The sequence below is a fragment of the Lepus europaeus genome, chromosome 10 (genome assembly GCF_033115175.1).
Source record: "Lepus europaeus isolate LE1 chromosome 10, mLepTim1.pri, whole genome shotgun sequence".
NCBI lineage: Eukaryota > Metazoa > Chordata > Mammalia > Lagomorpha > Leporidae > Lepus > Lepus europaeus.
In genome coordinates, this window is record NC_084836.1 from 96868280 (window position 1) to 96885299 (window position 17020).

The 17020-nt window shown below is 59.8% G+C and overlaps 1 protein-coding gene across 1 annotated transcript; it reads left to right on the plus strand.

Annotated features, from left to right (window-relative positions):
* Positions 1-7277: 7277 nt before the first annotated feature.
* Positions 7278-10778, plus strand: GFRA4 (GDNF family receptor alpha 4). The gene is made up of 6 exons (XM_062202523.1): positions 7278-7325; positions 9055-9398; positions 9499-9608; positions 9699-9833; positions 10482-10573; positions 10698-10778. The coding sequence occupies exons 1-6, from the start codon at positions 7278-7280 to the stop codon at positions 10776-10778; spliced, it is 810 nt and encodes a 269-aa protein (XP_062058507.1).
* Positions 10779-17020: the final 6242 nt, after the last annotated feature.

A 17020-nucleotide genomic window follows, 5' to 3' on the forward strand; every position in this document is an offset into this window, starting at 1 on the left:
GGCGGAGGATTAGCCTAGTGAGCCGTGGCGCCGGCAGTGCAATATTTTAAAAGGTCAGAATTGATGCAAAATTTATGATGAACACAATATGAAAAACGGAACTCAGTTCACGATCAGTCACAGTCCTGTCACCCAGTTACGTCCCTGCTGTGTCAGGGTCTTCCAAGATCGTGTGACTGGCACCTTCGATTTCCATGGGGGTCTCTTGGCCCAATAAAATCACAAGTCAGGTTGGATTCTGGGGATGGGGGAAAATGCCACCTCTCATCGGGAGTAGTAACGAAACCCTATCTCAGGGGATGTGAAGAACTGGAGAATTTTTGCAGCTTTCACTCCTTCCATTGGCAGATTTGTTATAATTCCAATAAACATCCCAGCATGTTTTTTGTTTTTTTAAGAGCTGAACCTAAAATGTATATGGAATAGCAAACTCTGAGATGAGCCCCAAAAGTTGAAATGGGGAAAAGGAGGGGATGTTTGCACTTTAGATATCAAGATTCTCCATAAATCCACAGCAAGAGGCTAAGGACTTTTTTTTTTTTTTTAAAGCTTTATTTATTTGAAAGAGTTAGAGTCAGAGAAAGAGTTCTTCCATCTGCTGGTTCACTCCCCAAATGGCTGCAACAGCCAGAGCTGGGCCAATCTGAAGCTAGGAGCCAGGAACTTTTTCCAGGTCTCCCACACGGGTGCAGGGGCCCAAAGATATGGGCCATCTTCTACTGCTTTCTCAGGCCATGGGATGCCGGCACTGCAGGCGGCGGCTTCACCCACTACACCACAGCAGCAGCCCCTGTCCAAGGACTTTAAGTTAGGGAGGTGACTGATGACTTGGAGAAGTTAATGTTCTCGGTGAAGTCATTACTAATGGCTCCTTAGCCAGGGGGCAGTGTGCGCCACCCAGAGCCACACGGGGAAGCACCAGGTTGGCTGATGCAAGTGAAAGGGAGCAGCAGTGAGGGAAAGGCTCAGGTGGAACCCTTAAAAGGGTTTGCACAGACGAGGGCAGGGTAGGGTGGGAAGCATGGGTTAGGCTGGGCTAGTTTGACTAATTCCACTGGGCTTTAGGGCATGTTGCCCGGGTAGCACCTGAGGCAGCGAAAATATTGGTTCCCTGTGTAGGTTCAAAAAAGGAGGTGTTGGAGGGAGACAGAGAGGCATGTATCAGCCCCAACAGCTGACATTTTCCCAGCCGACAAGTCCCTGCCCAGAGGCTAACCATCATAAGGAGCGAAAAGAAACTGGGGCTGACACCTCTCGCATACACCCCCCTCAGGAGTACCTCAGACACGGGGGGGGGGGCCTGACACCCCCCACACGCTCCCCTCAGGAGGACCTCAGACACGGGGGGCTGACACCCCCCACACGCTCCCCTCAGGAGGTCCTAAGACACGGGGGGGCTGACTCCCCTCCCACATGCTCCCCTCAGGAGGACCTCAGACACGGGGGCGCTGACTCCCCTCACACATGGTCCCCTCAGAGGACCTCAGACACGGGGGGGGGGCTGACACCCCCCACACGCTCCCCTCAGAGGACCTCAGACACGGGGGGGGGCTGACACCCCCCACACGCTCCCCTCAGGAGGACCTCAGACATGGGGGGCTGACTCCCCTCCCACACGCTCCCCTCAGAGGACCTCAGACACGGGGGGGGCTGACACCCCCCACACGCTCCCCTCAGGAGGACCTCAGACATGGGGGGCTGACACCCCTCCCACACGCTCCCCTCAGAGGACCTTAGACACGGGGGGGCTGACACCCCTCCCACATGGTCCCCTTAGGAGGACCTCAGACACGGATGGGGGCTGACACCCCTCCCACACGCTCCCCTCAGGAGGACCTCAGACACGGGGGGGGGGCTGACACCCCTCCCACACGCTCCCCTCAGAGGACCTCAGACACGGGGGGGTGCTTACACCCCTCCCACACGCTCCCCTCAGGAGGACCTCAGACATGGGGGGGCTGACACCCCTCCCACATGGTCCCCTCAGGAGGACTCAGACACGGGGGGGCTGACACCCCTCCCACACGCTCCCCTCAGGAGGACCGCAGACACGGGGGGCTGACACCCCCCACACGCTGCCCTCAGGAGGACCTCAAACACGGGGGGGCTGACACCCCCCACACACTCCCCTCAGGAGGACCTCAGACACGGGGGGCTGACACCCCTCCCACATGGTCCCCTCAGAGGACCTCAGACAAGGGGGGCTGACACCCCTCCCACATGGTCCCCTCAGGAGGACCTCAGACACGGGGGGCTGACACCCCTCCCACATGGTCCCCTCAGAGGACCTCAGACAAGGGGGGCTGACACCCCTCCCACATGGTCCCCTCAGGAGGACCTCAGACACGGGGGGCTGACACCCCTCCCACATGGTCCCCTCAGAGGACCTCAGACAAGGGGGGCTGACACCCCTCCCACAAGGTCCCCTCAGGAGGACCTCAGACACGGGGGGCTGACACCCCTCCCACATGGTCCCCTCAGGAGGACCGCAGACACGGGGGGGGGCTGACACCCCCCACATGCTCCCCTCAGGAGGTCCTAAGACACGGGGGGCTGACACCCCCCACACGCTCCCCTCAGGAGGACCTCAGACACGGGGGGCTGACACCCCTCACACATGCTCCCCTCAGGAGGACCTCAGACACGGGGGGCTGACACCCCTCACACATGCTCCCCTCAGGAGGACCTCAGACACGGGGGGCTGACACCCCTCCCACATGGTCCCCTCAGAGGACCTCAGACAAGGGGGGCTGACACCCATCCCACATGGTCCCCTCAGGAGGACCTCAGACACGGGGGGCTGACACCCCTCCCACATGGTCCCCTCAGGAGGACCTCAGACACGGGGGGCTGACACCCCTCCCACACGCTCCACTCAGGAGGACCTCAGACACGGGGGGGGGGCTGACACCCCCCACATGCTCCCCTCAGGAGGTCCTAAGACACGGGGGGCTGACACCCCCCACACGCTCCCCTCAGGAGGACCTCAGAGACGGGGGGCTGACACCCCCCACACGCTCCCCTCAGGAGGACCTCAGACACGGGGGGCTGACACCCCCCACACGCTCCACTCAGGAGGACATCAGACACGGGGGTGGGGGCGGGCACCCCTCCCACACGCTCCCCTCAGGAGGACCTCAGACATGGGGGGTGCTGACTCCCCTCCCACATGGTCCCCTCAGGAGGACCTCAGACACGGGGTGCTGACACCCCTCCCACACGCTCCACTCAGGAGGACCTCAGACACGGGGGGGGGGCTGACACCCCCCACATGCTCCCCTCAGGAGGTCCTAAGACACGGGGGGCTGACACCCCCCACACGCTCCACTCAGGAGGACCTCAGAGACGGGGGGCTGACACCCCCCACACGCTCCCCTCAGGAGGACCTCAGACACGGGGGGCTGACACCCCCCACACGCTCCACTCAGGAGGACATCAGACACGGGGGGCTGACACCCCTCACACATGCTCCCCTCAGGAGGACCTCAGACATGGGGGGGCGGCTGACACCCCCCACACGCTCCTCTCAGGAGGACCTCAGACACGGGGTGGGGGCGGGCACCCCTCCCACACGCTCCCCTCAGGAGGACCTCAGACATGGGGGGGGCTGACACCCCCCCCACGCTCCCCTCAGGAGGACCTCAAACACGGGGGGCTGACTCCCCTCCCACACGCTCCCCTCAGGAGGACCTCAGACATGGGGGGGGCTGACACCCCTCCCACATGCTCCCCTCAGGAGGACCTCAGACACGGGGGGGCTGACTCCCTCCCACATGGTCCCCTCAGGAGGACCTCAGACACGGGGGGCTGACACCCCCCACACGCTCCCCTCAGGAGGACCTCAGACACGGGGGCCTGACACCCCCCACACACTCCACTCAGGAGGACCTCAGACACAGGGGGGGCTGACACCCCTCCCACATGGTCCCCTCAGGAGGACTCAGACATGGGTGGGGGCTGACACCCCTCGCACACGCTCCCCTCAGGTGGACCTCAGACACAGGGGGGGCTGACACCCCTCCCACACGCTCCCCTCAGGAGGACCTCAAACACGGGGGGCTGACACCCCTCCCACATGGTCCCCTCAGGAGGTCCTAAGACACGGGGGGGCTGACTCCCCTCCCACATGCTCCCCTCAGGAGGACCTCAGACACAGCAGTGGCTGACACCCCTCCCACATGGTCCCCTCAGGAGGACCTCAAACACGGGGGGCTGACACCCCTCCCACATGGTCCCCTCAGGAGGACCTCAAACACGGGGGGCTGACACCCCTCCCACATGCTCCCCTCAGGAGGACCTCAGACACGGGGGGGGGCTGACACCCCTCCCACACGCTCCCCTCAGGAGGACCTCAGACATGGGGGGCTGACACCCCTCACACGCTCCCCTTAGGAGGACCTCAGACACGGATGGGGGCTGACACCCCTCCCACACGCTCCCCTCAGGAGGACCTCAGACACGGGGGGCTGACACCCCCCACACGCTCCCCTCAGGAGGACCGCAGACACGGGGGGCTGACACCCCCCACACACTCCCCTCAGGAGGACCTCAGACATGGGGGTGCTGACACCCCTCACACATGTTCCCCTCAGGAGGACCTCAGACACTGGGGGCTGACTCCCCTCACACATGTTCCCCTCAGGAGGACCTCAGACACGGGGGGCTGACTCCCCTCACACACGTTCCCCTCAGGAGGACCTCAGACACGGGGGGCTGACACCCCTCCCACACGCTCCCCTCAGGAGGACCTCAAACACGGGGGGCTGACACCCCTCCCACATGGTCCCCTCAGGAGGACCCCAGACACGGGGGGCTGACACCCCTCCCACATGGTCCCCTCAGGAGGACCCCAGACACGGGGGGCTGACACCCCTCCCACATGGTCCCCTCAGGAGGACCCCAGACACGGGGGGCTGACACCCCTCCCACACGCTCCCCTCAGGAGGACCTCAGACACGGGGGGCTGACACCCCCCACACACTCCCCTCAGGAGGACCTCAGACACGGGTGGGGCTGACACCCCTCCCACACGCTCCCCTCAGGAGGACCTCAGACACGGGGGGGGGGCTGACACCCCTCCCACATGGTCCCCTCAGGAGGACCTCAGACACGGGGGGCTGACACCCCCCACACACTCCCCTCAGGAGGACCTCAGACATGGGTGGGGGCTGACATCCCTCCCACATGCTCCCCTCAGGAGGACCCCAGACACGGGTGGGCTGACACCCGTCCCACACGGTCCCCTCAGGAGGACCTCAGACACGGAGGGCTGACTCCCCTCCCACACGCTCCCCTCAGGAGGACTTCAGACATGGGTGGGGGCTGACACCCTTCACACCTGGTCCCCTCAGGAGAGATCACAGACACAGGGCGGGGGGCTGACACCCCACCCACACGGTCCTCTCAGGAGCCACCTTTAGGGACTCTGCTACAAAGGAGCTAGGGCAGGTCAGGCTGCCCTCTTAGAGTGCCTAGGAGCTAGGTGTCCCCGCCCTCTGGAGATCTGGGGGAAGGCCAGAGAGGAAGGCAGGGGCAGGTAGGACAGCAATGCTAGCCTGAGGGCAGAGGCCCATCTGTGTGTTGCTGTGGATTCGTTCTGAGAGAAGCAGAGTGAGGGCAAGAGGCTCAGAGTCACCACACAGACCCCGGGAGTCGCTGAAAGCCGACCAGAGGAGAGCAGCTTGCAGACTTGTTTATTTCAGTTGGTACAGCATCTTATATAGCTGAGGCACCCAATCCAGTCACAGGACAGTTTATGCCCTAACCAATCACTGCCTGTTGCCAGGCAGGCTCCGTTGCCAGGTGGGTTCTGAAGACATTTCCTGAGTAAATGACAATCGCTTGCCTGCGCCATCTTGGCAAGGTCTTCTCATTCCTCCACATGTGGCTTCCTGTTGAGCAGGAGGAGAGAGATTTGGAGAACAGAGCCCATCAGGTCAGCTACAGGAGGGTGAGGGGTGCCCAACCAGCTGGAAGCCAGGAGAGGGCGCTCAGCCACAGCCACTGAGCTGAGCAAGGGGGTGCTGGGGGCTGGAAGCGGGCCTGACTCAGCCATGACTTCCAGCTGCCAGCGGCTCACGGGTGCCCAGGGGTGACCCTTCTTCCCCTGGCACTCTTCTATATGACCCTCTGTTGCCACCTCTTCCACGTGCCCCCGTCCTGAGGCCGCCACCCCAAAGAAGGGAGGTGTGAATATATCCACGAGGTGTGCTGCCCCGTGGAGCCCGGGCTCAGCCACCGGTTTCCTCCCCTCTTCTGCTCTCTCCCCTGAGATGCCAGAGTCCAAGCGGCTTATACTGCAGGAAACCCAACCTGAGGTACAGTGGCTTGAATTTTGCTCAGCAGAAAGCCCGCTGTGGCCTCTACATTCCTGACAAATTAGGAAACAACACATCATACGGCACAGATACCTGCGGTACAGGCAGCCAGAGTGCAGCTCTTACAGAATGTGTTCAACGCCTGGGTCTAAATACTGGGTCTCTTGCCACCCTGTGGGAGACCCAGGTGGAGTTCCTGGCTTCTGCTTGTGACCATTTGGGGAGTGAACCAGTAGATGGAAGCTCTCTCTACCCACCCCCCCCCCTTTTTTTGACAGGCAGAGTTAGTGAGAGAGAAAGAAAGGTCTTCCTTTCCGTTGGCTCACCCCCCAAAAGGCCAGCACGCTGTGCCTATCCGAAGCCAGGAGCCAGGTGCTTCCTCCTGGTCTCCCACACGGGTGCAGGGCCCAAGCACTTGGGCCATCCTCCTCTGCACTCCCGGGCCACAGCAGAGAGCTGGCCTGGAAGAGGAGGAACCGGGACAGAACCCAGAGCCCCAACCGGGACTAGAACCTGGGGTGCCAGCGCTGCAGGCGGAGGATTAGCCTAGTGAGCCGTGGCGCTGGCCCTCTTTCCCCCTTTCATGCTATCAAATAAGTTTTATTTATTTAATCTTTAAAAAATAAAATTATAAAATAGCAAAAGAACACTGCAGCTTCACAGAGTTCCTGGTGTGGGAGAGACAAGGTCTCCAGAGGTGGTGGTGTGGGTGTTGCTTGATGTGGGAGGCGCTAGTGCACTGGGGTCACCCAGTCGCACTCAGGCGCTGGATCCACCTAAAGGCCTGGGGTGGAGACTCAGGCGGTGGGGAGCCACGCCCACAGCACAGGTGCCTCCTGGTGGGAGCCGGGCTGTCAGCACAGACATCTGGGTTTTCACTGCACTCCTGTTCAGGACCCGCCAGGAAGCGGACACCTATCCCACGGGGTGGTCAGCCTCTGCTGACCTCTGCCGTCGGGCATGGCCCACTGCTGGGGGCCTGCGCTGCTGCTGCTGCTGCTGCTGCTGGTACTGAGTAAGCCTGTCCCCGCTCCTCTGGGCCTGGGAGGGAAGGAAGAGGGAGATCCCAGAGACAGCTGGGATGCAGGAAGGGGCCCCCAGGAGACGCCTGCGCTCCGGGGACGCTGAGCTACCCTTCTCGCGCAGTCTGGCCTTGGCATGGCCGCCCCAGGAACTTTTTCCTTTTCTCTCCCCTTTCCCAACTCTCCTCCCCTACTCCCTGCTGGCTATCTTCAGTGCCCCGGTGGGCCCCACAGCGGCTTTTCTGCCTCCTGGGACTGCCCCTTCCCCACCTGAGGCTGTGGGGAGGGAGGGGTTCCTTCACAGGGGTGTGGAGAATGGGACCGGTGAAGTTCTGAGGCCTGGGATTTCCTGCAGCCGATTTGAGGGTGGAGAGGAGGGTAGGGTGCGCCTGCTAAGGAGGGCAGGTAAGCAACAGAGTGGAGGGAGCAGACACGCAGGCCACACCGAGTGCTGTGCTGTGTGCTGGGGCCTGGGGACATGCAGGGCAAAGCATGCCCGCTGCTCTGTGCTCCCAAGGAGAGCAGAAGGGAAGAGAGGGAGGAGGGAGGGAGGAGGGGAAGTGAGGAAGAGGGGAGAGAGGGCTCCCCCTCTCCTGCCTACCCCCTCCACGCAGTACCTGTTCCAAGGCCTCTGGGTTCCTCCTTTCTGCAAAGCAGCGGGGCTGCAGCCATGGCACGGATGGGCACTGCTAGGTGCCGGTTCTGCCCTGGGGCCAGAGGCTCTCCCCACCCCCACCCCCACCCCCAGCAAGTGTGATGGGGGCCAGGCTGGGCACCTGAACTCAGACTGGGATGCCAGGAACGCTTCCAGACTGAGTGAGGGGCTCCCCAGGGCTGAGAGCACAGGGCAGGGTGGCCAGTAAGGTGACCTGGGTCCTAGGAGGGGGCTGTGAAGTCCCCACTTCCACATCCTCTGGCTTGTCTGGATTTACACAGGGGCGATGGCTGAGCCCTGACCCCTGTGTGACTCTGCTGTGCCAGCAGCCCACTCTGTCCCCAGCCCAATGCCTTCACTCAGATCATTGATGAATACTCCTGTCCTGTGGCTTGGGACAAAACCCTGTGGCCTGTAAACAGCCTTCTCTGAATCCACACCCTGCAGCCGGACCTAAACAGATTCCCCAACCGCCAGAGCCCTGGCGGGGACCCTCGCCCTCGCCCGGCCAGGGGAGCCTGGAGAGGGAAGCAAGTGCACACCGGGCAGGATGAGTTAGAACCTCGAGGGGGAGAATCTGGAAGGACCGGGGAGGGAAACGCCCGCCGCAGGGGCGCACGAGGAGGTTAGGAAGACCCAGAAACCCAGAGATCCGGCCAAACGGTCTCCGTGTAGGAGAGGGGAGGGAAGGAAGGGCCAGGTGTCTCACGCCAAAGAGAGGAAAGGAGGGCCGCGGTCCGCAGTGCCATTTCCAAGACGTGTCCATTACCCAAGTCCCCTGTCAGGACCGCGGGAATCGGAGGAGCGCCGTGAGGGCCGCGTGGGGCAGTTCTGGGGACCGAGGTGGTGCCTCTGGGGCAGGTCAGGCACAACCTCCACACGCCCCATCCCCGCCCCACCCGGCGTGTCGCAGGCACCCCCAGAGCCCGAAGGCCGGGCGGAGCCAACCGTCCACGTCTCCGGGCTACACTCTGTCCCCACTGAAGGTGGACATGGGCGCGGGGGTAGGGTGCGTGCAGGGCGCACGGAGACCTGCAGCCCGCCCACCCCTCCATCAGAGTCGGCGAGCTGGGCCGGCGGGAATCGATGCGTAGACGCGGCCGAGGCGTGCACAGAAGACGCGCGGTGCCAGCAACTGCGCGCCGAGTACGTGGCGCAGTGCCTGGGTCGGGCCGCGCCGGGAAGCTGCCCCCGCACCCGCTGCCGCCGCGCCCTGCGCCGCTTCTTCGCCCGCGGGCCTCCTGCGCTCACGCTCGCACTGCTCTTCTGCCCGTGCGCGGGCCCCGCATGCGCCGAGCGCCGTCGCCAGACCTTCGTGCCCACCTGCGCCTTCTCCGGGCCGGGCGCGGAACCGCCCTCCTGCCTCGTGCCCTTGGACACCTGCGAGCAGAGCCGGGTCTGCAGGTGCGGGCGAGAGGCGGTGCAGGGGCGCAGTGCAGGGGCGCGGGGTAGGGCGGGGTGGGCGGGGCCGATTACCGCTCACGCCCTCCCTCGTGCCGCACAGGCCCCGCCTCCTGGCCTTCCAGGCCTCCTGCGCCCCGGTCCCCCGCGCCCTCGACGGCTGCCCGCGCGACCAGGGCGCACGCTGCCTGCGCGCCTATGCCGGCCTCGTGGGTACGCACGGCGGGCTGGGACGTGGTGGGGCTCTCCTGGGGATGTCTCGGCCAGCGAAGGCTCTCGACCCTGGCGTCGGGGTCCCTACAGGCACCGCAGTCACCCCCAACTACGTGGACAACGCGAGCGCACGGGTGGCACCCTGGTGCAACTGCGGAGCCAGCGGAAACCGACGTGAGGAATGCGAAGCCTTCCGGGGGCTCTTCACGAGGAACCGCTGCCTGGGTGAGGGGCCCTGGCGCGGGCGGCGGGGCCCAAGACGCCCGGTCAGTGGTCAGTGGGAGCCCATTTCACAAGAAAGGAAATTATTCTCTTTGAGGCAGCTGCGCAGGCGCGATCGCCCCTCTGCGGTAGCCCTGCCCCGGGGGACTCCATGCGCAGCGGTGTCCGCAGTCCTGGCTGGCACAGACCCTGGTGGGGGTGGGGTGGGGTGTGTGTGTTGGGCGGTGGGGTCGAGGCTGGCGCCCTGCGGGCAGGAGGGGGTAGGAGTTAAAACAAGTGTCTGAGGACCAGGAATTGGGCCAGGCGAGACTCCTACTGTGGCACTTGTGAGGGGCCTCCACCCCCACATTCTCTCCCTCCCGCCTAAGGAGCTTGCCTTTCGTGGCCCGAGAGTGAAGGCCCCAGGAGGTAGGAGCCTAAGTTTGAAATCCAGCTCAGCCACTTCCTGAGTCCCGTGAACCTGGCTTTGTTCATCTTGGTGAGGATGGGTGGCTGTGTCAGTTTGTGCGTCGCTGGAGCACAGCTGTTCTTGTTTCCTTATTCCTCACCGGACACCTGCCATCCCTGGAACCACACTTGTTTGTCCCCAGGGAGCTGGGCCCTGTGCTAAGGTTTTGCAGCCAAGTCTACCCAGAACCCTTCCCTCCCTAGATGGTGCCATCCAGGCCTTTGACAGCGTGTGGTCTCCAGTCCTGCAGAGACAACTGGACTCCCACTGGGACCCCAAGCTCAGGCTCATGCAGGTAGGAAGGGCTGGGGAGCTGGCAGCTTCCTCACCAGGTGGGCCTCCATGGAGGCAGGGAGGCCTGGGAGGGAGTCACAGACAGAGAGCAGGGCCGCAAGACGGCTGTCTGTTCCCACCCCCAGGTGCCCTCCGCAAAGGGGATGCTGGAGGGGAGCTTCCTGCCTGCCATACTTCCTGTCCTGGCTCTTCAAGACCTGCTCTGACTAGGACGGCAACCCCTGGACAGTGCAGCCAACTGTCCCACCCGTCCTGCAGTACAGGGCCGTGTCTGTGGCCTACTGCTGCGCCAAGAAGGGACTGGCTTTCCTCCCAAGCTGGCCCCAGTGCTCTTGCCCTGCCTTGCTGCCCTCTGCAGGTCTGGGCTCCTTGCGTGCCCGTTCATGGAGCCAGGCATGGAAGCTGGGGGCCTGACTGCAGCCCCAGGCTTCCCCATCAGTGGCATCTTGGTGGTAGGTCCTTTCCTGCACAGACCTAGAGACAGTGGAGTCTCCCACAGCACAGGGACAGGAGAGAGGAGCCCCAGATCTAGAGGTCAGGGACGATCCAGGCTCCCAGAATCCTAGAAAACGGATCAGCCTCCCAGTTGGATACACCTTCGGGAATGCATCTGAGCAGACTGGGAGGCAGGACTCCATCCAGCACCGCAGCCTTTCAGGGCGCCCTCCCAGCTCGGCATCCCCATCCCAGCCCCTGGGCCCGGGACTGGTATTGCCAGGTGCTTCCCATCCATGCTAGGTTGCTGGTGGGCACCACCTGGAATGATGAGAACCCAGGCCCCTCCCTGCCCCTAGCAGTGACTGGCCACATGGCCTTCTGTCCCATGGTTCACCCCAGTATGGTGCACGACATTCAATAAACCCATGAGCATTGAGACTGACCTTGCTTTTATGTGATCTGTGTCCTGGGAGCCCGGGGGCCAGGGCCTGCCACAATGTGTGCTTCTGCTGGCCTGGTGACACGGAGGCCTCTGAACCCAGCTGGGCTCTGTCGCTTTACCTACAACAGAGGCTGAGTCAGCTCTCAGGCCCTAGTGGCAGCATTTTCATTGCTTTTATCTGTTCTTTCCTTTCCTGCTAGTACTCAAAGAAAGAAACTACATTTCTCAGCTCCCCTTGCAGCTGGCCTTGTGGATCTTGCAGTTCAGTGAGGGAAGGAGTCTGGGGGTTAAGCCTCCTGCCTGCTTCCTTCTCCCTGAGAGCAAAGGGTTTCTGTGTCTCAGGGCCGCTGCTCCTCAGATGAGTCGGGGATTGGTGGGAGCCATGAAGCAGGTGTCTTGGTGGAGACTGCTCTGGGCCAGTGCAACCCATCGCCCTGCCACCGGGGATGGGGCTGCTAGCCCAGCTCACAGAGAACCCTCTCCGGAAATGCCTGTGCAGTTACATCTGCTCCTGGAGGCGACAGCAGCCAGAGCCTTAAGACTAGGTTAAGCTCTGCTTTATTTATAATTTTTTTTCCTTTGAGAGAGAGCGCTCCCATCTGCTGGTTTACTCCCCAGGTACCTGCCGTGGCAGGGACTGAGCTGGGCTGAAGCTGACAGCCAGGAACTCAATCCAGGTCTCCCTCGTAGATGGCAGGAACCCAATTACTTGAGTCATCAGCGCTGCCTCCCAGGGTCTGCATCCACCAGGCAGTCCAGTATGGAACACAAGCATCCTACTGGTGCTTAACTGCCAAATGCCTGCCTTATGCTTCATTTTTTTAAAAAAACATTTATCTGAAAGGCAGAGTAAGAGAGCGAATGAACGAGCAAGTGAGAATCAATGGATTCACTCTCCAAATGCCTACAGCAGCCAGTGCTGGGCCAGGCCGAAGCCAGGACTCCATCCAGGTCTCCCACGTGGGTGGCAGGAACTCAAGTACTTGGCCCATTGTCTGCTGCCCTGTAGGTGCATTAGTGGGTAGCCGGATCAGAGGCAGAGGAGCTGTATCACAGTATGGCAGGAAGCATGTATCTCTAACTGGCACACCAGTATGGGATGTGGGCTTAACCTGCTGTCTTATTACATGCCCCTACTTCATTTTTGACTTAGATAATTAGAGTAAGGTATAGCATTTTTTTAAAAAAGATAGAAATAGGGGCAAGTGTTGAAGCGCAGCAGGATCAACCACTGTTTAGGATGCCCACATTCCCATATGAGAGTGCCCAGTTCGAGTCCTGGGTGGTCTGCTTTCTATCCAGTTTCCTGCTAATGCACCTGGGAAATCAGAAGATGCCCGAGTACTTAGGTCCCTGCTACCCACATGGGAGATCTGGATGGAGTTCCTGGCTCCTGGCTTTGGTGAGTGAACCAGTGGATGGAAGGTCTTTCTCTGTCTCTATCATTCTGCCTTTCAAATAAGTAAATAAATCTTAAGAAAAATAGAAATGACTCAAAATATAGAATTCTTGTTAAAAAAAAATATAGGCTTATGGCCAGTGCTGTGGTACAGTGGGTTAACACTCTGGCCTGAAGCGCTGGCATCCCATATGGGCACCAGTTCGAGACCCAGCTGCTCCACTTTTGATCCTGCTCTCTGCTATGACCTGGGAAAGCAGAAGATAGCCCAAGACCTTTGGCCCGTGCACTCGTGTGGGAGACCTGGAAGAAGCTCCTGGCTCCTGGCTTTGGATTGGTGCAGCTCCGGCTGGGGAGTGAACCATCGATGGAAGATTTCTCTCTCTCTCTCTCTCTCTCTCTCTCTCTCTCTCTCTCTCTGTGTGTGTGTGTGTGTGTAAAACTCTGACTTTTTAAAAAATAGGCTTATACCTTCCAAAAGATTGGGACAATGAAGTTTCAGATCTATCTGAAAATAGTGTGAAATCGTTTCATGGCTGCTCACGGTCCCAAAGACATGTCCCTGTCCTTGTTCATGGAACCTGTAAATGTTACTTTGTATATGGGCAAAAGATGTGACTAAGTAATGGGTCTCAAGAGAAGGCACTAGTCCTGGGTTAGCTCAATGGGCCCTGAATGCAGTCACATGCTTCTGCAGAGAGAGCTGCAGAGACACCAGACACGGCACCCAGGGGTGACGTGAAGACAGGCAGAGGTGGGAGAGAGGCAGTCACAGCTGAGGATCCCAGGAGCCACCAGAGGTGGAGGAAGTGAGGCACGGGTTCTCCCCAGAGCCTCGGGGAGTGTGGTCTTGCCAACACCTGTTTCAGACTTCAGACCCGGAGGAACACATTTGTGTTGTCTTAAGCCACCATGGCCACGGTCATTGTTGGGGCAGCCCCAGGAAACGAATGGATTTGCTGAAGGTTGTTAGAGTTTGGCTCTGTTCCTTCTGCTTAGCAAGGTCCTGGTGTGCACTTGGTGTTGTTTGGCCAAGTGCCTCCAGGCTAAGTCCAGCCATGGCCTCCACAACCAGGAGCCAGGCATGACTTGTTCATCTGTGGCTCAGTGTGTCAGCCTGCGTGGCCTGTCAGGTAGCTCTGTGTACACACTCTTGCCCGGGACTACACCCTTCCCTGCATCTCTTACTTGTTGCCAACACTGAGCTCCCAGCCAGCAGGTGGCCAGGGGTGGAAGTGAGGCAGAAAGACAGGTGCTGGGATTATCTGTGGATTTATTGGTGGAAACTTCATGGCTCATGAATGTGAACTCTGGCTTGCAGCCCACTGTCCAGGTGCAAGGTTGATGTCGAAACTGCTCACTGCCCCCCGCCCCGGCCCCCTCCTCACCCTAAGTGGGTCAGACAGGCCACGTGTACAAAATCAGCCCATTTTTGCAGCAAGTGTGGACACTAGCTGGTGAAATTTTCAGAGGGCTTCCGAAGTGGACCCCCACTGGGACAGCAGCTTGTCTGTGAGCCTGACATGCTTAAGGAGGTGGGGATGCAGCCCTGCCTTGCTGCTGAGCTGCAGGTTTGGGAAGGCCTGGGGTGAAGGCGGTCCCAAACCAGGCACACATCACCGTGCAGCCAAATGAGCCTCCAGTCTGAGGCGGAGGATACAGAGAAAAATTAAAATGAGTTCACATGAAAGAAAATATACACATTAGGAAACCGAGCCCTCCAGGGACAGGAATTAAGTGAATGAGGAGGAAGGGCTATGGGACATACAAGTGGCCCCTTCAGCACCCTTCCTACAGCCATGGGGATGTCTGCTCTAGTCCCTTCCTTGTGCTGGGGACACAGGGTGGAAGGGAATTCTTGCCAGGCAGGTCACATGGCTCGTAGTCTGGGGCTGCCAGCAGTGTCTGTCCAGATGTGACTCATGCAGATGCGTAGGGCTGGGGACTCAGATGCCAGGTTGTTGGAGGGTGGAGGAGACTCATTTGCCATTAGTTGCCTTGGCAAGGAGGGGACACATCATTGGTGGCAACTGGTCACTCTGCCCTGCCCAGATGTGATGGGCCTGGGGCTGTGCTGTAGAAGCTGTGGACTTGGGAAGAGGAAATTCTGGTGACCATGGAGCCAGGTTGTGACACACTTTTCTATTCTGGTCACCAAGTCCCACTTTGCTTTTCCTCCCCAACATGAAACACAGGCCTGGCCTCCTAGGGGTATACCCTAAGGCCTGCCCTCCTCAGGGTGATGCGGTCTCCCCTCTGCTGGCTCTCTGAAGTCCTACCCACCTGCAATGGGCAGTGGTGAGACCTGGCAGGACACTATGATGAACACGAGGGTGGCCAGCATGAGATCCTGCTGGGCCCTGCCCTGTCCTTCTCCAGGTCCAGTCGTGCCCTCAGGGCCCCATGTAACGGGGCATTGACTTTTACACCCTCTTTGGACAGCTTTCACTATCGCCTGCCTGAGAGCAGGTGTTTTTTGTTTGTTTGTTTGTTTGTTTTTAAGGCCACACCAGTGGTTTCTCTGGCACCGTAGTCCCCGCAGGATCGCATGTCACCTGTCATCAGCTGCTTCTCTCCTCCAGGCAGGTGCAGATCAGTGCACCCATGCTTTCCTGACATGGTTCTCAAGGCTGCTTTGTCTCTTGGCTTACTTATCCACCTGCTCTATTCCAAAACTTGATGGCTTTGAGGTGCTCCAGCTCAAGTGGGAAGACCACCCCCTCCATCTGCTTACTGCCACAGAAACCGTCTCTGTGTTGGCCTCAATCAGCCTGGGTTTTTGATGTTCACACAGCGCCTCTCACTGTTTGCAGCTGGCTTTTCAGACATGGATGGGCTCTGTATTTTAGGTCTCTCCATCCCCTTCCTCTTTTGCTTGTAAACTGGCTGTTTGTAGAACTCAACTCTGTCTTGTGATGCCTCGCCCAGGGCAGCCAGTAACAATCAGTCCATGCCGCCTTGTTTTTCTTCCACCTCTCCCTCAGGCTTTCAGCTCAGTAGATAAGTAGTTTATTTCCCAAGTGACCAAACCAAATAGCCTTCCTGGTTTTGCCCCTGTCTGGCATGGGTCTCCCCACCACCTGTCACCTTACCAATAAGCCAGTGTCATGTGTCTCAGGTTTTGTTTACGGGTGTGTTGCATTGCTAGGTCCCCATCTGTGCACCAGCAGGGTAGGAAGAGCCAGTTGTGACAGAGCTGAAGATCTCAGCAAGTCTGCCATTCAGTGAGGGGCAGACCAGCACCACTCTCGCCCAGGCGGTCTCCATCTTTAGTGCACGGCCTTCAAGGCGAGTCCCAGTGTGAGCATGTCAGGTACCAAGTTTGGGACTGGCGAACATCACTTCTTCCCAGCATTTCATCAGCTCGGTGTGGCCCCAATCTAACTTGGAAGGGGGCTGGGAAGTGATGTTTGCCCGTGGGCCCAACAGTCGCAGTAGACAGGTGTAGGGAACACACAGCACTATGTGCCACTGTCCATGAAACCACAGGTCTGTACCCTCTCACAAATGATTGGTGGCTCCCACATCCCTCCCCCCGAGTTTTCAGGTCTTTCCCCCAGCCCAACCCCAGGTGTGGTGGGCAGAGCTTCTGCCCATTCCCTTGGGGCCTGACTGACCTCTGTGTGTCCCCTCCACTTGTACTGACCTCATCCTGGAACTTCCAGCACTGGGGATCTGCACTCTATACCAGGGCACTGGAATTTACTCTGATCCTGTTCGGAGGGCAGGAGACCCACAGGCAAGGCTCTGTGAATGGAGATAACTTCGTCATAAACTCTGCGGCCCAAGAGGACCAGAGCATCACAATGTCCAAGGCTGTGCAGTTTGGAAACGTGGCGAAGCATTCAAGGGAGAAACGGAAGGGTGAAGGGGCCCCTGGGGGACAGCGGCACAGGTGAGCGGTGCAGGATGATGCCTGGCAGGTAAACTGGCAGCACCCACAGGCCATCACGGGGCCTCGGGCAGTCTGCTCCCTACCAGTGCTGAATTCACCAGGGAGGGCAAGGTGCTCCACCCTCATGGTTTTACACCCTCTCATTCCTCTGAGGTGATCTGAAAACTGGTAAACATTTATTTTTCTTTTCTTGATGTTCAAATGACCAAAATGCAAATAAAAGTACAACAAAATCAAAATTAAACACTCATAACAAAACCCACATTTTTACCAG